The sequence below is a fragment of the Polyodon spathula genome, chromosome 9 (assembly GCF_017654505.1).
Source record: "Polyodon spathula isolate WHYD16114869_AA chromosome 9, ASM1765450v1, whole genome shotgun sequence".
In the NCBI taxonomy this organism is placed as follows: domain Eukaryota; kingdom Metazoa; phylum Chordata; class Actinopteri; order Acipenseriformes; family Polyodontidae; genus Polyodon; species Polyodon spathula.
The window spans coordinates 30,174,375-30,198,039 of NC_054542.1; the positions used below are offsets into that span (position 1 = coordinate 30,174,375).

Consider the following 23,665-nt stretch of genomic DNA (forward strand, 5'->3'; position numbering starts at 1 on the left):
TGGTGCAGTAAAATTCAAAGTTGCTGCATTATGTCCACTGTCTAGTCATTTTAAAATGTTTTCACAAAACAAACATTAAACTTTAAAGCTATAGTGTGCAGTGCAAAAGCACGTCATGAAAAAACAGAATAAACGCTAGAATAAATCAATCAGACTGTATCATCTGATCTGTAATCCATGTCTTTGTCATCTGAACCTTCATGATTGATGGTGCAAGCAATTGTTTGAGTCATTCAATGCATAGAGCAACTACATCTAAGTATTTGTTGCATTTATATGAGCCATGATATTCTCCCCCAGGCGTTATTTGCGCATGGTTATTAAAAGCTGGAAATTACTGGTGAAAAATGTTTCACTTTCAGCAGAATCTGGTAGTTAAGGATAAGTGTATTTTAGATCTACCACTGGTCACAGAAATCCTTCCTGGTCACTTAACATATCAAGCCAAACACGTATTTACTATCATATATGTGTGTGTGTGTGTCTATATATATATATTATGGTGATGAGTTTTTTTGTGGTTAGACAATAGAGACTGTGTTGCAATAGCTTTTTTCTTATTCTTGTTAATGTAGTCACTTATTAACTTGTTCCTGGAGATTTTAATTCTGCAACACATAGCTGAGGCTTAAGGACTTTTTGTGGAGAATCTGTGGATTTACGCCTGTCTGAGTATCTGGGAATAAAATATGAACAGAATGAGTGTTGGGTTTCAATGCAACTGACCTCTTTTTCCTCTTCCTCATAGCATTCTCTGGCTCTTCTTCAAATAAAAAGTATGACCCTGACCAAATAAAAGCGGAAATAGCTCGCAGGCGGGAACGGGTAAGTCCTTATCACCTTGGAACAATGCTCTGTGTACGTCAGATCCCAAACCTTGTACTCTGCTTGTAGTGTCAGTTCAGGTGTGGCTTTTTAAATTGGAGGAAGTTGTTTGTCTTTTAGAGCAGGAAATTAGTTCTGTGTGTTTTTGGAAAGTTGCTGAACTCTATAGTATGGCAAAAAGATAATGGGCAATGTTTACAATTACTTTGCTCCAGTACAAACTCTGGGCTTTTTTTTTTTTTTTTGACAGTGAACAGTTTTTAAAGATTAACATTGGTATATATTTCTTTTTTATAAATTAACTTAGATACATTATGCTATTTATTTTTAAATCGAGTGACTCATTTACTGAAATACTGTGCTTTTTACTTTTTGATACAGTCTGTGCTAAGATGCTTTGACCTGTGTTTAGAAGCTGCTCTTAAGCTCTTGTTACTAGCCACAGACATATATACCCCAAGCTAGAGGAGTAAGTGACCACACCATCTAGAGAACACCTACTTTGTAAATAAGATGGTGCTTACCAAAGGCTCTTTGGCAGACCTAGCTTGGTATAAACATGTCTGTAACTGGCAACTAGAACTGAAGAGCAGAACAGTTACAGCACATCTCTCAGGTCTTGTGGCTGAAGAAATAATTAATCAATTTAGAAAGCTGCAGGTCCTGTAACTTGTTGTGGTGGTAGTGAATGCTGAGTTTTGTTTCCAGCTCTCCAGGTTGAAACAGGAGCTGGTCCAGATGAAGCAGGAGCTGCAGTACAAGGAAATGGGAGTGGAGACTCTGCAAGAGTGAGTGCTGCACTGTGTAACTATTGTTCTTTGACAATTCCCCCCCGCTTCATTCTCCAACTTCCTCTCATTATTCCTGATAGCTTGTTTATGTCAGCAGTCTAATTGAGGAGCAGAAGTTTGTAACAATTTTAAAAAACTAAGTAAAGCAGACAAACGTTTCCGTTAGTGCCTTCAGGAATGTACAGAGGACGACACTAGCCAAAAACTTGTCTACTTGACTAAGTTTCATATAGTTTTACCTTAGAACTATGAACATCGTTTTACAGATATGAATTGCCTCAATTAATTACCCTACCCTTAAATGCCCCAGTGTAATTTGTACTGCCCCCTTATCCTTGTTTACAGTACAGTAGTTACCCCCCCCCAAAAAAAAAAAAAAATACCAGTAGCTTTCAAAAACAGTAGTTTTTATAGTAGAGTAATGCCTGTCTAATCCAGCTCCTCTACGTACTGGCATTCTGTATAATTTGGCATGATTTCTTAGTCCTGACCAAATCCCTATTGAAATGAACAGGTTGATGTCCTCTCTTGAATCTGCCATGATATTTTGCTCAGGTTAGTTTATTCACTTTGTGCCCACAGGGCCAGCACAGTTACATCTCAATAGTGCAATCAATAATACAAAGAGACCTAAGTAGCCCATTCTCACTCATGTCCTGTCTGTGCCATTCTGAATTGTGCAGTTGTCAAACAGGAAATACATACCAACCAAAAAAAAAAACATTCTGATAACAAGATGCCTACTTAAAAACAATATGGAGAAAACCTGAATGCCAGCAGAAAGCAGTGGAGTCCTGCATGCAATACTAGCAGAACATCTTTCTATGGAAATGGTTTAAACAGTATGTACAGTAATAAAATGATCAGATATGTTATTTTACCTTTAAGGTAGAGAATACAATTTTTTACAGTAACTTTGTAGTCCGGTACACTGTCTAATCCAGTAGGATTTTTTTGATCCCAAGTAACACCAGATTGTACAGGGTTTACTGTTGACTGCAGCAGAGTACTGCTTCTGTTCTCTTCTGTTTCTGCTTTAAAAGCTGTATCCAGCGCTAAGGAAAGGATAACGTACAGTGGTAGAAAAATTGTGCCCTTGCTCAATCCCATACAAACTCAGCCTGCCATCACCATTATGTCATAGAGATGTTAAAGTCCATCTTTCATGATACAACGTAGAGCTTGGATCAGTTTAGACAGATGATTCAGTCGGGCTTTCCCAATGGTAAATAAATAAACCACAAAAAAGGAGTTTTTATGGAAGCCTGCACAGCCTTTACCAAGAAACAATTTGCCAAAATGTAGTGTAGTATAAAGTAACCAGACCTGGTTGACATTCCTGCTGGTTTACATTTCCTAAAAGAGGTTTCAGCTGCAGCTACAGAATGTCCTTCCTCCTTGGAGAGTGCTTAGAAGGCCAGGTAAAGACTGAGAAACCCTGACGCTGTAGAGCTATGGCCACCCTATTGAATGAACACATTTTACTTCGTAAAGTCGAACGAACCCTGCTGAATAATGTTATGTTAACATATTGAATTAAATACCGCTTTGTAGTTTTCCATATACTTAACGAAAAACTGACAGATTTTTAAAATTGACATTTTAAAATCTAACATGAAATACAGTACTACTATTATGGCTTCCGGTAGAATTTTGCAATATCATTTCGTAGGTTATTTGATTACACAATGTTGAATGAAAGATCTAAATTTGTTATATACACACACACACACACACACACAATTTTGTTTATTTATTATTTTAATTATGTCTCAGTCCTACAATTCTAGGTGATGAATAACTTGGCCATAGCTGTAGCTTCCTCTCAGAACATTTTGATGATTACTACAAAAGTTTTTTCCAATGGAATTTGTTTGGATGCAAAGGCCAGCACTACCCAGAATGCTGATGGGAAGTTGCTGATTTTAATTTGGAAGCAGGGCTACACGTCAGGAAGGGTATGCATCGTTAATATGTGGAAGCCAAGGCTAGTCTTGAATAGGAAGTATGCTATACGGCAAAATAGTTGGAAAAACAAGACCTTGACTTGCTGCAAATTCCACAGCATGTCCCGAGTCCAAAAGAGCTGCCTTATCTCCAAGATAATATCAGATTAGAGCAACAGTAGGAATTGTGTTTCTCCATCTTAAATACAGTAGGCACACAGTGTTATAGATTACCACAAAGAGCTTTTTAACTGCATCGTAATCAAACGGGACACAAATGTGATTGCTTGTTGCAGATCTGGGTAAAGCTTTAAAAGCATTATTAATTAAGCATGCTGTATGTTTATACCTGTCAATTAAGATGGCCGCCATATTAGAGTAATGTGACTTTTTGATATATTGGCTTCATACTCGATATACAGGGTGATTAGAAAGTAAGTGTATATTCTGACTCAGAATGTCGTACAAGAAAAAGTAACCCTTTGGTGTCAATAATTTTACACAGCTGCTGTTGCAACAGTGTTAAAGAGTCGCAATGTATCTCAGACATCATTTAAGGTAGCGGCTTCATATTTACACCCGATATATATATATATATCATATATTATATATATATCTATATATATATATATTCTTATATATATCTCCCATTTCTAGTTTTGAGGGTAAAGATATCAAGTCGTAGCCAGCTGCGGCACGGGCATCGGTTAAAATCCAGGTCGAATCCGTTAGGTCCTTTTTACACGTGTCTTTATTTCGAAAAATGTGCAACGTGAAACTGCAAAAAAAAAAAAAAAAATGCATGCCATATCTATAGCCTTTGTGCTCTTCATAATCTTTACTGTTTATTTACTTACTGTAAGTGCCTCTGTGATTTTTTTCATGGCTGGCTACAGCCCTCATAAATATGAAAACATTTTAACGTGGTTAACCATGGATGTTACAGTACTTTATCATACTTACCTGTGCTTTACCATGCTTCCACACTTTTGCTATGCTAGTATACCACAGTATAAAGGTGATAAAGTACAATATTCCCCATTCCCATGGCTTAACACACTATGAATAGACATCTCACATACTTTTTATACTAAAATAGCTAGTATTGCAGCAACTGCAGTATATCTATATGTCAATCAATTAATCAATCAATCAATCTTTATTTTACATAGTGCCTTTCATAGTCGACCACCATCACAAAGGTTGTTACAAGATAGTGAAGAACAATGCATAATACATTAAATACAGTGAAATACATGGCATAATACATTAAATACAAACAGTAAAAAACAATGCCAGTACATTCAATACGGGTATGTTACATTAAATACAAGGCTAGGATGTGAATTCTAAACATTGTGGATGAGTGTGTCATACAGAGTCATACAAATAAGATGGAGTGAAAAACCTGAAATATCAATTTAGACAACAGTTAACAGATATCGGGCTTAAAGAGCATTGAAAGCAAGAGAGAACAAGTTGGTCTTGAGAGTTGATTTGAAGCGAGCGACTGTGGGAGCTACACGTACTAAAGCTGGAAGAGAGATATGTGTGAGAACTGAACCCTAGCCTTTGATAATAAACAAGGGAGGAAGTGGAAATGAATGACCTTAAATGTATACATTCTTCTGCAGAGTATTTTCTTTCTGAAAACAAAAAAAACATGTTTCTAAAACAGAGTTTAGAGACTGGTAGATAAACCCTGGGAGGATTTTGGTTGCCAATCTAAAACCGATATAATAAATGTGGTTATCAGATGGAATAAGGCCAGTATTTGATATTACATGCCCATTCCTAAGAAGTATAATTTGTCAAAATTGGAAAATAGAACCAAACCAGGGTCTAAAATATAGCTTTCTTTCTTTCGTGTGTACAATACTTTTTATGCCTGTTGTCATAGAGAAAATAACCACATTCACCTAATTTATAAAGTTAGAAATTGTTATTATATTTTTATTTATTTTTTTTATACTGGGACACTTTATCAGGAGTAATTCAGCATTCCCCCTTTTGTCGACTACCTTCTGTGTTTAGGTTTTTGCACTTTTTCAATCCGTAGAAATCTGTCCTTTACGTACTGTAGCTTCCAGAAGAGAATGTTATTGTTAGCTGATATACTACCCTATCAGGGCCTGGGATTTCGTACATGACACGAGGCACAAACCCACATGAAAATAGTAGATAGGACCAAGTTTTGATAGAAAAAATATACAGCCCCGGTGTGGAAACAAAGCTGGGATTGTTGCCTGGGATGGGGCAGGGTTCCTTGAAGAGCTGGCTGCTCCAACAGTACCTGCTGTTGATGGAAGGCCTGCAGGAAATAGGCTGTGGTCAGGCCAGGGCCTAGTGCCAGCAGCGATGATGTAAAAGGCAGCAGCCACCACAGAACTTTCCATTCTTTCAGGATATAGGGCCTGGAGTTTAAGGGAGGGTTTTTTTGGGGGTTGGCAGTGAAGCAGAAGTAAAGTTTCTACAGAATGTGGAAGATAAAAATAACAATATAAATAGAACTGTTTCACTGACTTGCTGTCACTGAAATATGAAGCATACTGATTTCTTTTGATGGGATTTATTGAAATTTTATTTTTTTGTGATTTTAATAATCAAGAAATAACAACAGATAGCTAATTAATCTAACTATGATACAAAATGTTTTAGCCTGTTACAAATTCATAAATCAGCCCCTGCAGCTAAAGCAGGCATCTGACCTGTTACTATCACAGGAGTGTCTGTAGATAATGGCCTTGATACACTTGGTTTGGTTCGCTCTGAGTGGGAAAAGCCAAGGAAATTAGGGGTCTGGAGCAAACCAAAATATTTTCGTATTCAGTTAATTACTTGTCTTACACAAATAATATAATTGTAAGTGCAATGTTCACAAGCTTTAATCTATGCTAAAAACATTAAGAAAGGAAAGTATGTTTGCAGATAGCATGTAGAATAGGCAGCCCAAGAATTCCTCAAAAGTAAGAGTAAGATTAATTAGTACTGCAAGTGACCTGACATGCTAGTTCATGGACTGCTACTTGATAAACTATGAGTGTTCTACACAAGGTTATAGCTGTCCAGTGCTACTGGTCAGGCCAGGCTAGGTTGTGTCCCAAATCTGAAACGGCGCAAGTTATCAGAAGTGCCCAGCCATTTAAAGTGGAGATATCAAAAACACAATCCAAGTTTCAAGAAACCATTGGTGCTTTTGGCTGATTTACTTTTGCTGTGCCAATACCCTGAAAACACGTAAACTGTCCTTGCGGTATAGAGTCTGTGGCAGTTCTTGCTGAAAACTTGGCGTGGGGAACTACTGTTCCTCTCAGTATAGTAAGTAGTGAACCAACAAAAGTCTTATTGATTCAGGCAGTAGTTAGGCCTGTGGGTGCAGTGGAATTTAGAGGGGGCGCTATTGTTTAGCTTTGGTCAACTCACTTTCAGCCTTTGCCACCAGGAGTCGCTGTAAACTTGTATGGTGGCCAAGTGCAAAAGTGAATTCCAATGGGTAACAGAGGGAGAATAAATATTGCACTGCTGTAGTATGATAGACGTTTAAGGATATTTTTTTCTTGTTTTAACATATGCTGTTTACTAATGTTAAACAGCAGTTCTGTTTATTTGAAATTCACAGCCATATGCTTATTGCTCTATGTATTTGGTGATGGGTTTTCACTGAACCCAGTCTCAGCTACATGTGCTTATGGATAATGGCTTATTTAGCCAAACTGCTTTAACTAAAGATAAGGTTAAATAAATAACTAAATAACAGGTCTTCATGATGAATTGGAAAATGTGACATAAACGCAGTTCAAAGATGTACCAGAACTTAACATGCAAGACAAAATACAAGGTGTCAAATTCATGAAAAACGGTTCAGCTTGGCCATGTTGTGCCTGGTGTATGCAGTGCCACAAAACAGGCTTTTTTTTTTCCTGACTTTACAGTGATTATAGCACAAAATAATAGACATGATAAAGCCTATCAAAGTGTGGACATACATTACTTTTTCGAGTTTTATGTCTAAGAACAGCTTATTTCTGAGTGGTGCAGTGAAATACCCATGCTTTAAGTGAACTGAGTTGTAACTGTACATAATGTTTTATTTATTAAACCCATTAGGGGCAGGGGGGCAGGTTAATTCTTACACTCTGGTGTGCCAGATTTTATTAAGGCCACAGGGGTGCTTTAAACATTTAAAAAGCAATACAAAGTCACCAGGAGTCACCAATACAGTATAGTTTACAGCAATTGCAAATAATACAATATGAAATAAGATGCAACGTTAGGATTACAACAAGTTATATCTACAATGACATATTCGTAGTGCAAGGATGGTGCATTAGCTGAGGATAATGTGGTGCTTAGGTCAGGCAAGTCTGGTGCGTAGTTGGGGTAGATCAAGAGATCTACAAGAGCAGTCTAAACAGGTTTTACCCAAATTGGCTGGTAAATGGTTTTTCTCCACTAGCTAACAGAAAAAAGAAAACAGTAGCCCAACATAGTTTATTATAATATACTTAACTGTTACACACTGCTGCGTAGGTTTTTAAAGTGCACGGAATACAACATGAATATAGCGTTTAGATTTCAAGACCACGTCACTAGCATACTTTTACATACAATATTTTCTAAACAAAGGTATGGCAGGAGAAAGGCAGGCAAAAAATCAAACACATCCTATTGACTTAATTTACTAAACTTAAATAAATGACCAACACAATAATGATATACCGTACAGGCGATAAGAGAGTGAACGGGTTTTGCCTGCACTGGGGAAAATAAACAAACACTGCTGGGGAAGGTCTAAATAAATATAAATATGACTTTCAACAAACACTAACAGAGAAAAAAACAAAATCAGCAACTCGATTTGTTCCCGATTTTTTTTGTTTGTTTTATTGAACGTTATTATATTATAATGCTACACAACCATATACAGTTTGTGTGTGTGTGTGTCTGTGTGTATGCCTCTTCTAAGGAGCCTCCACTGTTATATAATTACTGTTTGCTGTTAGGAGTGTTATAATATAAGCTGAAGAAATCTAAAGAAATAACTGGACATCCTTTTTTACTTTGTGTTACTTTATTATACTCTGTCAATAATGCTAATTAGTCGATAGTTAAAAAAAAATTGAACGAAATAAACTAATACACCTTGACATTCCATACATTCAGATGCACAACCCCCCTTTTTTTGTTTTTTAAAGCGAAGTACACTTTTTAACACATCCTGAGCACTGTTGATTACAAATAAAAAGAAAACCCTCTGTTTTAGTTCTTGCCCTCTGTTTCCAAGGAAAACGCTCAAATTAAAGAGAGCCAGGTGTGAGCTATCCCAACCCATAAAGTGCCACAAGCAGCAATTCAAAACGAAGTTCATATTTTAAATGACTTGCTTTGGCTGACTTCCAATTACACGAAAGCAAATATTTTCAAACTGTCAAATTACATGTAAGTAAATGTGTTTTGTTGTTCTTCCATTCATTCATTGGTATTATTATGTATGGTATAATTTTATGATGTATTTGTCGATACATATGTTACTGCTGTAACGTTATTAACAAACGTTTATTTTTTTTATTTTTATTTTGGTTTTAGAATTGACAGGAAGATGTCCAGCAGCCATACCAACTACCAGCTAGATGAAGCCCAGGCAATTATCAATGAACTACGAACAATAAAGAAATCGATCGACACAGGCGAGAAGGAGAGGCAGGACCTCATCCAGGTGAGAGCTTTTGGACAGCCGGGAGGCAACTCCTCATAGAGGCGCTACCTGCTGTGGATTTCCTACAATAACACCACAAACACAGGAGCAGCTTGAATGTATACATCACAGGTGTTTCTAATTCTCTGTCAATCCTCTGCATACGTAAGGAAGCTTTTGTCAGGCTCTGCTAAAAGTGCCTTTTTAAAAATATCTAGGTGGTCTGTTTAGTTGATGTAAACAGTGGCAGACCTAAATAGGTTTAGATAATTAATTAAAACAGGAGGACTTCTTGGACACAAACACTGATAGCAATGTGTGTGAATCTCTAGTGTATTTTGATACTTTGAAAGTAAGTAAAATGCCAATGTAGATATTTTAGTATTTAATCACTGATGGTATTTGGGTGCATCACTGTTTAGTTAAATAGGCCCCAAGAAGTATTCAGGACTTATAGAGAAGTGTCACACTTGGTACCAAAATGCTGAAGCATGAATCATTTGAGGTGTTTTTTTTATTTAGAAACCTAATTAGTCAACATTTGAAAGATCTCATCTTTACATTTCTGCTCCATCATCAGTGGAAAACCTGTGTTGACCGCAAACTACACTAGTTACAGTGGATCTCAAAAGTATTCACCTCCCTTGGACTTTTCCACATTTTATTGTGTTACAACATGGAGTCAAAATGGATTTAATTAGGAGTTTTTGCCACTGATCAACACAAAGTCTATAATGTCAAAGTGAAAAATAAAACCTACAAATTGTTCTAAATTTAATTACAAATATAAAACAAAATAATTGATTGCATAAGTATTCACCGCCTTTGCTGTGACACACCTAAATAAGCTCTGGTGCAACCAGTTGTCTTTAGAAGTCACCTTGTTAGTTGAATGGAGTCCATCTGTGTGCAATTAAGGTGTTTCACATGATTTCAGGTTAAATACACCTCTCTCTGGGAGGTCCCACAGTTGGTTAGTACATTTCCTAACAAAAGCTACATCATGAAGATGAAGGAACATTCAAAGCAAATCCGGAATAAGGTGTAGGATATAAGAACATTTCCAAGGTATTGAATATCCCCCGGAGCACAGTAAAGTCCATTATTAAGAAACGGAGAGAATATGGCACAGCTGTGAATCTGTGTAAAACAGGCCGTCCTCAAAAACTGAGTATCCGGGCAAGAAGGACACTAGTCAGGGAGGCCATCAAGAGGCCTATGGCAACACTAAAGGAGTTACAGTCTTCCATGGCTGAGTCTTCCACACTGTGCATATGACAACAGTAGCCTGGGTGCTTCACAAAACTGGCCTTTATGGGAGATTGGCAAAAAGAAAGCCATTGTTGAAAAAAAACTCGGCTCGAGTTTGCCAGAAGGCATGTGGGAGACTGAGACCAAGTGGAAAAAGATTCTATGGTCTGAGACCAGAATAGAGCTTTTTGGCCTCAACACTATGCGCTATGTTTGGCTCAAGCCAGGCACCGCACATCATTATGACAACACCATGCCTACTGTGAAGCATGGTGGTGGCAGCATCATGCTATAGGGATGCTTCTCTGCGTCAGGGCCTGGAAAGCTCGTGAAGATAGAGGGCAAAATGGATGCAGCAAAGTACAGAGAAATCCTGGAGGAAAACCAGCTGAAGTCTGCAAGAGACCTGGGACTTGGGTGAAGATTCATCTTCCAGCAGGACAATGACCCAGACATACAGCCAAAGCCACACTGGAGTGGCTTAAAAACAAAAAGTCCTGGAGTGGCACAGTCAAAGCCCGGACCTCAATCAAATTTGAGAATATGTGGAAAGAGTTGAAAATTGCTGTTCACCAAAGGTCCCCATCCAACTTTGATGGAGCTTGAGCAATTTTGCAAAGAAGAATGGGCAAAAATTGCAGTGTCCAGATGTGCAAAGCTGGTAGAGACTTATCCAAATAGACTCATGGCTGTAATTGCTGCCAAAGGTGCCTCTACCAAATATTGACTCAAGGGGGTGAATACTTATGCAATCAATTATTTTCTGTTTTGTATTTGTAATTAATTTAGAGCAATTTGTAGATTTTATTTTTCACTTTGACATTATGGACTCTCTTTGTGTTGATCAGTGGCAAAAAACCCTAATTAAATCCATTTTGATTCCATGTTGTAACACAATAAAATGTGGAAAAGTCCAAGGGGGGTGAATACGTTTGAGAGCCATTGTACCTCCCTTCCCACAACCCTGTGGGAGAGCAAAGGACCAGGCAGGTCACCAGGAATGGGGCGGAACAGAAGAGGGGTGGGTGATTTCAGGTCTGGAGCAGCTGTGCCATGCACCATCATAAAACACAGGCGCTGAGCAGCATACCGCTCTTTACAGCAAATGCCAAGACAGTCTCTCCCCTCAAAAAAAAAAAAATTTCCTAAGAGTTCAGCAAAAAAAAAGGTAGTCTGGAAGAGCAGCTGCACTTTAATAATTGGCAGGGGTCCCCAGCTACATTAGCCGCTGTTTACTTTCACTAGGGGTTAGAGTTGGTGATAGGGTTGACTTTTTTTTTTTGTTAGCTTGCTAGAGTGGCTGACTACATCACCATCACGATTGAAATCAAATGAATGAACCCCCTTCTATATTAACACTTATCTTACAGTATAAGTTGTTGAAAGTGTGTTAATTTGATTTCTGTTGCACTCATGAAGGGGTTATTATAGCAAATAAATTAATTCCATTAATGTCAGCTGTCGTTCACTTCCATTCCCTTCCATAGGTCTTGTGTGCAGTTTTGAAAGAAACTATGTGTGTAGCATTCATTTTCATGTAGAAATGTATATATGGTACTAAACTAGGTTAGAGAAAGCTCTGTGTGAGTGTCATACTTTCAGGTAATCATACACTTCCTAGGCCATCCCACCCAGAGAATGAAATTGTCTCCAGCCTGTTCAATGTCTTTGTTCATGTCACTAATCAACCTGCTTCTGGGGACATGTGCTTGGGGAAATGTAGGTACTGTTCAGTTTAGATTCAGAGGGTAAGCTACTAAGTTACTTTGATCTTCTTAAATGGAATGCTATTTTGTTTTTTCTTTTTAACCAAGGGAAAAAGGGAGGTATTTAGTTGCAGCTGAAATATCTGCCCATGTGCCAGACACTACTACACCACTGTGGCATCTGAGTGGCCACAAGACTTTCATATGGTGACAAAGTGTGATGCAGGAATTTAGAATTGAGCTCAGAGCATTGCAGTACATCTTGAGGTTGAGTAGGCAGCCAACAAACAATGTGCTGCTGAGTTACTCAGGCTATGAGCAAGCATAGGTATGTGAAAGGAAGGGAGATATTCTGTTAAGCACAAACATATGATGGGCTCCTAAGAATGACATTATTCCAAAGAGCAGTAACCAAGGCCTTAAAATCTAATCCTTTTTTAGAACTTGCAACAATTGTCACCCTTATTCTTGATGTTTTGTTTATGTAATCCATTACTGTATATTGTTACTAGGGAGACACAGGTTGCTAAGTAGCAATTGGGAATGCATAATGCAGATTGATGAAGACTTGTACACCCTCGCTGTAACACCCCTAATTCTAAGAAACCTTCGGCTATAACGAACCTGGCCGCTGGACCCCAAAATCAGGCTTTGTGATCGTACAGTACAAAAGCCGTACATACAGATTATGGTAATGCAGTAATAATACATAGACCACAGCATAACTGCGTGCCTTTAGTCTCTCGTCCTTGTGTTGTGCATTTTGTTTATCTTCCCCAGAAATAGGTTAACAGAACGTATCGCCTGATCCTTTCTTGTTTTCTACTGCAGAGCCTAGCAAAGCTAACGATTAGCTTCCAGAATAGCTGCTATATAAACGACTCCCTGCCGGACCTCCAGAACAGTGCTGTTGTGCTCAGTGACTCCTGTTTACCTCAGCAGTACTGCGATGCCGGCTCTCAGACTGACGTCATCGGAGAGGTATACATTCAAGCACCAGGTCCCAGTTGTTACATAATCTGTTAGGTGCAAGCACATCAGAAGGCTACAAAGAGGAGCACTTTTGTGTTTTTCACCTGTTCTCATGTGTTTATTTATTTTATATGATGTGCCTGGTTGAACATATCTTGATTTTAAGGTGGCAGAATGAATAGTACTGGCCCCCTTGAGGGATCCTTGAAAGAACAACCAGTTACTTAGAACGGCATCCTCTCAGAGGGAAAATCATATTTTTAAATAATATTGCAGAAAATTGGCTTTCTGCCTAGCACATTGTATGCTTGCACATGACTTTCTTCATAGATCTATTAATAGTCAGTGGGTAGGTTTGCAGGGTTTTTGGTGAGAACACTGTATTATAAAAATCTGTAACTGAACCTATTGTGTTCCTCGATCATTATGAAAGCATATATATATCTATATATCTATATCTATATATATATATATATCTAGATATATCTATATATAGATATCTATATCTATATCTATATATATATATATATATATATATATATATATATATATATATATATATATATAATGTGTAATGTATATAAAGCATAATATATTTTAGAACAATGGAACTGCTACTATGTTTTAGGAAACAAAATGGCCGAAGTCATTAATCATTTTAGTAATGTTGCAAAACTTTACAATAAATAATGCAGTGTGTTCAGTCAGGACACTTATGTTAAATGAATTTTTCTTGCGTAACAGTACAGTTTCTTTTTGCATTTTGTAAAGAAAGAATGGTGCAGTTGCTCCATTGGAGTAAATGGTCAGTAAATCTAGCTCCTTATGAGAAATGTAATACTACCATAGAGACCAGTGGACTACGGAGCTGTCGTGCCCTTAATAAAGGTTCCCAAGAGGCGTATCTGGTAAAAGCACAGCTGTTTGGTGTGCAGGGTTAGTCATGCTGACGGGGGACGCAGGTTCATGTTCTGGCTGTGCAAAGTTGCCGGTTTTCACTGGGGATTCCAGAGGGAGTGTTGCATTGGCTCTGGCACCCCGGTGGGTTAGGTATGCTACAGAGCACCCTACTGGTCAGGCACCCTGTGACAAGCCTTTGTCCCCCAGAGGCCAATAGCTCGCCGACTTCTTGGGTTTAAAGCGGCAATTGGCTTGGTTGTGGGATTAGAGAACGACCGCTTGATTTCAATTCTCCTGCGCCGTTGTGGAGATTTGCTTTGGTGAAGGAATGTAAATGGGCATTCTAAATTATTCTCAATTGGGGAGAAAATCTGGGATAAAGTAATGGCTGTATGTGAGCTGTAATTGAATCAATCTGAAATGTGTAACTTACAGTATTCCAATAGATTTTTATTTAGAATTTACTTTTTATTTATTTATTTATTTATTTTTACTTCTTCTTAAAGCTTGGTACTGGAAATACTTCGAGACTGGGGGACAGAGTGAGACTTAGCTGGCAGTATGAAGAAGCCAAGAAAAGGTAAGCCAGTTTGGAAAAAAGGGCTAAACTGAATCAGTGTATTGTGAATCAAACTCTGAATTCAAAATAATATTTATTATTATTATTATTATTATTATTAATCATTTTTCAGAAAGGCATATATTGTAGTAATATATTTTTTCAGTACCAATGAATGAACAACAGAGAATACAAGGATATGTTTCTTGCAATAAAACATTCTATTACCTGTTAACACTGAGTGGAACGGTAGTTCCTCGCGCCAAGTTAGAGCAAAGCGCGAGAACTGCCAGTGACTATCTATACAGCACGGATAGTTTCTGTGTTTTCAGGGTATTGGCGCAGCAAAACTTAATAGGCCAAAAGCACGATTCCACATTTAATTTGTAGTTTCCAACACTCTCATGTGAAATGTAGAAAAAAGTAAATATCTGTCATACAGTAGGAGAACTAAGTCACCAAAGAAAGGTAAAAATGTCCATCTCCTCCTTTTTCTCCCAACGAAATTTTTGTTTTTTTCTGCAGACCCCAGGAACTTTTATCCACGCATATGTATATTACAGGACATCCGAGTTTAATGGCAATTAACTTGTTTTGTCAACATGGAAATATACTAGGGAACGCACTTATTGTGACATATATATCATTTATATGAAAATATTTATTTCTGTTTTAAAATGGAACTTCAGTGCTGCAGGATTCGTTGAGACAAGCAGTATTTTGAAAGATGAAGTCAGCCAGATGAGAATTCGAGACTTTTTGGTTTTTCGAGCCATCATTCGTCTTCTTCATCCTACTGAGATTTTGACTGTTTGGTTTCCTGCCAGTGTAACGCTCATTGTGGTCCCTATTGGTGGAAGGAAGTATGGTTTCCTCTCTCTATACTGGTCGATGAGAATAATGCTATTTTTGATCCCTACTGGATGAAGAAGGAATTAGCTGTGCTAAAGGATAGTCTATATATTTGGTAAAAGTAAAACACAAATAAATTAATACATTAATATAAATATTGAAATAAAGGAATACAAAGACATTTTTGTATTTATTTATCTTGATATTTAATATTTTATCATATAAACACTGACATTTTAATAATGTATGAAACGAAAATAAATATTCAACAGTTCTTGTTCAATTGTATATTAGCGCAGATTTTTGTACATAAAGGTCGTAATGCTTTCACACATTTTTACTTTCAAATTAGAAAATATATTGTAACGATCCGGACAATTGCTTTGTTGCAGGACTTGCTGTCTGTTCAGTTTGTCTCGTCTGTCTTTTGTATATGTTGCATGTAATGTAAGGGGAACGGGACGGGTCACGCCTTTAGTGAATGGGGAGAATGTGTGTTGTTGTTTACGGGGGTTGCAGAGAATTTGATAAGATAAGAGAATTCAACACCATCTCCCTGAGCTAGGAATGCTACCTCCCGGGTTTGACCGGACAGTCCGGGAATTGGCATCTGTGTCCGGGTGGCAGGAATTAACAAGCTCGGATGCCCTGATGTCCGTTTTTTAAATGCATAAGAAACGCCAACCTTGCTGTAATATTTTCTTTGACATACATTAGTTGCTTAAACGATTTCCACTATCTTATTAGAAAAATGTACTGTTTAGTAATGATCTGTAGATTCTACTTTGCCCCCAGCATTTGAATAATGCTGAAGACAACGAACATATCCACGTGATATAAACAGTCCAAGTGAGGATTTGCAGTCATGTGACCCCAGCAGGCTACATTCTGTCTGTATTTGGAACAGAGCTTATGTCTTACCTCCAGTCACAGGAGTTAGAAAGATATAATTTATGATGACCCAGGTACTTGGAATTTGTGATCCCTACTGTGTACACCCGGTGAGCAAGCACACTTTGACGTGATTTGACCAAGTTTCTTTTTTCCTTTTAAGAAAATATACTTAACGGTACATGTTGTTAAGAGAAAATACATTTTCAATAGTTTTTATGAAATCATATGACTTGAGCTCAGTATTTTGCTATCCCAAGGAACAATACTATTGAATTTTTCATTTTTGTATTTATTTTTTTATAACAAGACTTGGAATAATAACATCCTCTGATTGGTTAAACAGCATCACATGACTGTGCGTGTATATAGCGTATTCCATGTCTTGCTAACTGATGAGCCGCATCACACTGAATAAATCACTACGCACAACTGCATTCTAAATTCTGTGACAAACTTCCATTTTATTTGTCATTAGTTACAAAACCACTGCAAAAAATGAGTAACATACCACCTATTTCCTTTAATATTTGGAATTGAAACTCCATATAACTGGTACAGTACCAACTTTCTGAGTGAAGACAGCAGTCCATCTGAAAAAAAAATACAAATAAAATAAGTGCACCAGCAAGTGTCAAAAGTAGACACATAACAGTAGATGATAAGAAGAAGAAGAAAAGAAAGATTGAAAAAACTGCAGCAAAAAATACGGATAGTTATTTTAAGGAAATAAGTCAAAAAAATCTCAACAACATAAGACAATTTTATGCCAGTCCATGAAGTTTAACTGGGGACCAGTATTCAGTCTCCAGTTTTGTAACGCAGAGCTGGACTAAATAGATGTTTTAACAGTAGAAGTTTTAACATCTCTGCTGACAGCGAGTTTAAAACCAACAAAAACGTATACCTGTCAGTCATGGAAACCTTTAGAAAAACAGGTAACAACAAGGCCAGGCACCACCCCCCAAATTACCGGCCTGGATTTTAAGTGTCTGTGGGAAAGTGAGGCACTGTACCCTGACAACGCGGTCGGATTGGTGCGTAAAGTCTGGTTTGATCTTCAGCTTAATCTGGCACGATTTGGACACAAGGGTGTCTGACAACTAACAAAAACATATTTTGAGATCTGAAAGGATGAAACCGGACTTCAATATGTGTGACTTGCATATAACGTGTGCTCAGTCCTCTAGTTTCTAGTGAGATGCCACTTTTGATGCAGAAATTCACAATAAACGGACATGTGCAATTTATTTTTAATAAGCGAACAATAAATTACATTTGATTAAATTTGGGACTATATTACCTATATTACACTGCAGATGTGTACACAATAAAAAAAAAAAAAATCTTGGTTTTGTCTTTTAATTATTTTAATTATTTTTCATCATCCAAATGATAGTTAACCATGTTATGATCTGTATAAACCACTTCAGGCTGTGTGGTTCCGATGATGATTTATACCAGATAGCTAGATAGATAAGGCTGCAACTTTCAACATACTAGGCTACTATTTACATTGATCCCATCCAAACACAATTTCAACCTCCAAAACACATAAACCAGTGAGTCAATGCATCTCTTGGCCAACACACTAAGTCTAGGCATTCCAAAAGCAGTACTATACCTAAACTAGACTCGATAAGCTAAATAAAGCACTTGTATCAAGGATGCATCACTCTCCAAATGCTATCCTTGAATCCTGAGTCCCAATGGCCAGTTCTGCCAAGTTTTGCTTCTGAAAGCATATATTACATAACTATGAATAACATTATGCACATGCATGTTTTCCATTGCATTTTGAAAAAAATTAAGTCTCCTTGCTTAATGAATAATAAAGTGCATCAATTGTTGCTCATTTCCTGTCTGGTAATCTAGTGTTGCTGATTGCACCTACAGTTTGTCTCTCTTCTGTTTCTCAGGGTTTCCAGTATCCAGGTCCAGCTTGCCCAGCTAGAGAACGACAGCTGGCCAGGCCGAGCAGAGGCAGACCGAGACCGGGAGCGGCTGCAGTTGCTCAGGGAGAAGGAGGCTCTGCTGCAGGAGCTGACCCTGGTCAGCCAGCACTGCTGCTCCCCCGGCGACGCGCTGCACCTGGAGTCCGAGAGGAGGAGGCTGGAGGAGGAGCTCCAGAGGGATCACTCCAGCTCTGCACACGGAACCACTGAGAGGTCAGAGAGCTGCTGCTGCTCTTCCTTTCCAAGCTTTGTTAGAAGTAGATATGTGCATAGTTTGTACTCTTTTAAATTCAAGTTACTACCACTGATCTAAGTGGCATTTTTTTTATTTCAATGATCCTATTTAGTGCTGAGAGACTTTGCCCCCTTTCCCCTACATCTGGGTTTTCATTTACTCCATTAAACAAACAAACAAAACCCCACTTTAAATCATGATTGCTGTGCAGACATAATTCGTGATATGTAGCAGGGTCGAAATCTAAAGAGGGTTTCACATTTGCCTATGACAGAATATTACGAGTGTGAAATAGAAGAAAGAAAACTAACTGTGAATTGAAGAGCAGTGTTTTGATACTGCGCATGTAGTCATTCTTTATATTTAAATAAATGCGTGTAGTTTACACCGAACGAGGTGCGCATGTTGCCTCCTTGCAGGTTGCTGTGTGTCGCTGCAGACCACTGTTCACACCGAACGAGGCGCGCATGTCGCCTCCTTGCAGGTCGCTGTGTGTCGCTGCAGACCACTGTTCACACCGAACGAGGCGCGCATGTCGCCTCCTTGCAGGTCGCTGTGTGTCGCTGCAGACCACTGTTCACACCGTACGAGGTGTGCATGTCTCCTCCTTGCAGGTCGCTGTGTGTCGCTGCAGACCACTGTTCACACCGAACAAGGCGCACATGTCGCCTCCTTGCAGGTCGCTGTGTGTCGCTGCAGACCACTGTTCATGCTGTTCAACAGTAAATGCCAGGGGGAAGGGAAAACGTTTTTTTTTTTTATATAGAAAATACAAAGCTAAATATTTCAAGTAATGAGGAGTGAAACTCCTTTTAATTTTTTTAAAAACTAACTTTAACCCCCCCCCCCCCCCCCCCCCCCCCCCCCCCCCCCCCCCCCCCCCCCCCCCCCCCCCCCCCCCCCCCCCCCCCCCCCCCCCCGGTACAATTGTGTATGTTTGTTTATGTTAAGTTTTTTTTCTTTGATTGTGAGTTTTGAGATTGGTCTGGTTTGCTGGGTATGAGTAAAGAGAGTGTAAGGTAAAGGGTTCATTATACATTAATATTATTGAGCATTATTGTATAAATATGATTTTTAAAAAATGCAACTGCTGTCATCAAGTCATGTCACCCTTTTGGTAGGAAAACTATAAAAGCACCAGTAATCAGTGGTGCTCAGATAAGCGCCTTTGACAACCTAGTAATTCATTTTGAATCATGAACAGCAATGAAAACAAGATAATCGTGATTGCCCTACGCTAACGCAGAAAGAAAAAAAAAAATACACAACCATTGTGACATCCTCAAGCAATGGAGAAAGTACACGTTGAGAGCTGTGTTGTACAACTCTGGGAACTCCGAGACAGTTATAATGGGCGTCTGTTCTATTTTAATTGCTGTCTGGTCTGTCTTCCTCGCAAAGGAGCCTCCTACTTTCCTGTGATTGGTTGCTGGTGGTATACGTCACGTTGCGGTGAAAGGTGAAAATATGGGTTTGTTAAATTCATCTGTGCTCTGCATTGCTTAGTCGGGAGTGACATCACTTGGTGCTCATCGGTGCGGGAAATTTAACAACAGTTTGGTGAATCAACATAGCTGATAATAATAATAGAAATGTTGCTGCTGCGGCATGCAAGGCTGTGGTTGACCTGTGCGAGCTGAAAGCTTATTGGGACGAGGGTTTAGTTATCTTTAACAGACTAATTAGGAGCTAGCTTGTTACATTAAAATGTAGAAAACAGCTAGCCTGCAACTGTAAATATTTATAAATATGAATATATTAATGAATACACTTTCAAATACAGTTTGCCAACTTTTCGCAACTTTGTAACATTTGTGTTTCAACATAAAAGGATATACGATTAAAAAAAAACACGATAAAAAATAAATGTGTTCTCTTTCTCTCTTGTATCGAATTCTTGTACGTCACTAGCGCAGTCGGCTACTCTGGATAAGTTGGCAAATTTGTTATTGTTTATGAATATGTTTATTAGCGCTATTATATATTTATAAAAAAAATACACAACTCCATAGCCATTTTCAAAAGATTTGGCGTGTTACATTGATAATAGTATCTCCGTACAAGACAAACTTCCACAGTGGGAGCGGCTATTTTGGTTTTGCTGAATCCGCTGCTTCAGTGGTGATGCACCGGTGAATTTAACAACGCACCCTCCGAGTTCCGCTTCCCTCCGCAGTTGCACGCCCCAGTCAGCGTGAGCGCCTTCATTGAAAACAACGGCTTCAACTTTTTTTTTTGCCATGTGGCACCGCGTTCGGTGTGAACTTTAGTGGAATTAGTAGCGATAGCCTATTTTGCACAGCAAGATAACTGAATCATCTAACAAATAATTCAATTGAATTATCCTCGGAGATAATAATAATAATAATAATAATAATAATAATAATAATAATAATAATAATAATAATAATAAAAGAAGTGGAATACTCCAGTTACATCTGCTGCAAACCGGAATGGCTACGTTTTGGCAAGTAAAAATTGGACTGTTTCCGTAATATCATTCTAAAAGTTTACAAAGTTGTTGTAACCACCTTTTTTAATGCAATGCAGGTTTAAATAATGGCACAGTTCTTATGACGAGTGACTTCCAGAATATTAGCATTGCCTCTCCTTAATTACCATAGAATGACACTCTCTGACACGGCACTTTTGAAGTTTTGTATTATGTCTTAATAAAAAGGACAGGGTCAAAGGATTATTTTCAGGATTAGTAGTGATTTAATTCAAAAAAAAAAAAAAATGTAGTCAGTATTTTTGTTATTTAATGATCTGCACCAGTAACTTTTTCTGAATCATAAATGCCAAGTATTTTTATATATCTGTTTTTCAACAGAGTACTTCAACAGGAGAAAAGAAATGTGCTTCTGAGGCAGTTGGAAGAAGCCACACGTGTCGCCACATATTTGCACTCCCAGCTAAAAAGGTGAGTTGTCTCAACATTAGTTCAGGGAATCTCAATAACAGCTGCAGGCCGTTGCACATGGGCTCTGATCAGTAATTTGTCATTGGTAATCCGTAATGTTGTGAACAAAAACAATTCAATTAAATCAATGTCATGATAAAAAAGAACAGGGTCCTTTTTTTATCAGGAACAGTGGTGCTACAATCATAGCATGCTGACTCTATTTTTGTTGTAAAGTGCTGGGGTTGCTACTGTAGGGGGTGCAGTGAGTTAATGCACTGGTTTGAATGTGTGTTTTTGCTTTTTCTCTAGCTTTTCTGCCAGCAACCTCATGGTGTCATCCGGCAGCAGCAGAGGCTCCCTGGCATCCAGCCGTGGCTCCCTTGCGTCCAGCCGTGGGTCACTCAGCTCTGTGAGCTTCACTGACATCTATGGGCCGTCTCAGTACGAGCGCACGGAGGGTGGTGGCCTCAGTGACCTTGAGCAGCACCTGCGCTTTGACCTGTACCCCTTCGATGCTATCTTCAAGGACATCACGATGTACGGGGTGGAGCCGCTCGGCCTGGGGAAGCCCAGACGCGCTCTGGACACCCCGCAGTCATTTGCATCTCTGTCGTCACGCTCCTCCCTGTCCTCTCTGTCCCCACCCAGCTCTCCCCTGGACACACCCTATCACTCTGCCTCTCGGGACTCCCCGCTGGCCCAGATGACAGAGGAGTATATGGAGCTAGCAGGACGGGGCTTTCTCGAGGGGCTCCGGGGGTATTGCCAGCCGCCTTCCACTGCCAACATCGAGGCCTCCCCTGGGGTAGCCCCCAGTGGTCAGTTTTGTGGCTATCTGCTGGACAGCAATAGGCCAAAGGAAAGCGTTCCGCAGATAGGGTCTGTAACGCATGGAACTGGAGGCAAGTGCTTTCCTTTTCTTTTGTTAGCCCTAGCAACTGTACTGTGTAAGCTAATCGTTTTGCTGGTAGTGACATTCACTATCTGAGGTAAAATGTTATTTGGATTCCTATAATTATAAAGAAAACTTTTTAAAAAATTTGTCAGCTGCATGTCGTCTTCAGAAACACTAAAGAAATGATTCTTTACCTAAACTTAGTATTTCGATGGTCAATAAAAAATTATTTGTTTTCTGGTATCAAGTTTATTTGGCTACAAGAAAGTAGGAACATTTTCTCAATAACAATGGGGTATTATTGCAGTTTCTTACAAGAAACATGTTTTGAGAAGAAATATCATGGCATATTGAATGTCTGCTGCCCCCTAGCGGCAAGCTACAGTACTCTAAAATCATAATCCGGACAAAGCACAATAACACTTCTTGCCATTGTCTGGAGGATTAAGCTACAGTACTGTACTCCAGTACATTTGCATAGTAATTTTGCAGTTTGTTTTCTGTGGGCTTTACTGTGCTTGGTTATGCTTTACCTTGCTTTCACTATTCTTTAGTGCAATGCTTTTACCAGTACTTTAGTGCTGTAAACCTTTGAGTGCATTAGTGGTAGCACATACCCGAGACAGCAGAATAACAATTACTTAAATTTAATTAAAAAAAAAAAGAATGCAACTAATATTAATACTGAAAGTTTAAAAGGAGTTGGGAAAAGCTTCAGCATCAACTGATCTCACAGAATGAAAGAGATGAAGTAAACTCGCAAGGAGACGGCACATTTGTGACTGAAATGTCATGACCCTATAGCTCAGGAAGTATAGAGGCCTACAGTTTGGCATGCATTGCATTATCCATGCATACATTCAGTACACCAAATTTCATTCGAATCAGGATGGAGACTTCCAAACTTCCCTCTGGTGGGGTTTAATATGGAGTGACCCATTTCTCCACAGGGGTGACCCTGCGCTGCAACAGTGCCAGGAGGTCAGGCAGGAGGGCCAGAAGAGTCTCTGCAGGGGTATCAGAAGACGCCCTGGCCACAGATAGTGGAGTCTTTGAAGCGTGGAGCAGAAGGTTGGGTATCCATCTATTACCATGATATTGCCGGCCATGCAAATTACGTGATCATAAAAAAAAATTAAAAAAAGTTCAAATAGTACAAATTAGCTTCAAATGTAATCCTTTTTTTTTTTTTGCACTCATTCTGAGTGGTTCTAGGTTCTCTTGCTCTACATTGAATCATTTTCTCTAAATCTGCCGCTACTTGGCTTTGAGCTTATAGAGAATTAT

At 38.7% G+C, this 23,665-nt stretch overlaps 1 protein-coding gene across 2 annotated transcripts in view; it reads left to right on the forward strand.

The window, feature by feature from the left end:
* The window catches only part of LOC121320643 (protein WWC3-like), a 56,170-nt gene that overhangs the window by 23,902 nt on the left and 8,603 nt on the right, over positions 1-23,665 (forward strand). For both annotated transcript variants that reach the window (XM_041259158.1, XM_041259159.1), the window contains exons 4-12: positions 749-825; positions 1,534-1,613; positions 9,149-9,278; positions 13,046-13,195; positions 14,593-14,666; positions 18,308-18,556; positions 21,412-21,501; positions 21,793-22,385; positions 23,329-23,449. In XM_041259158.1, coding sequence (XP_041115092.1) covers positions 749-825; positions 1,534-1,613; positions 9,149-9,278; positions 13,046-13,195; positions 14,593-14,666; positions 18,308-18,556; positions 21,412-21,501; positions 21,793-22,385; positions 23,329-23,449 — 1,564 coding nt within the window. The remainder of the gene's footprint in view (positions 1-748; positions 826-1,533; positions 1,614-9,148; positions 9,279-13,045; positions 13,196-14,592; positions 14,667-18,307; positions 18,557-21,411; positions 21,502-21,792; positions 22,386-23,328; positions 23,450-23,665) is intronic.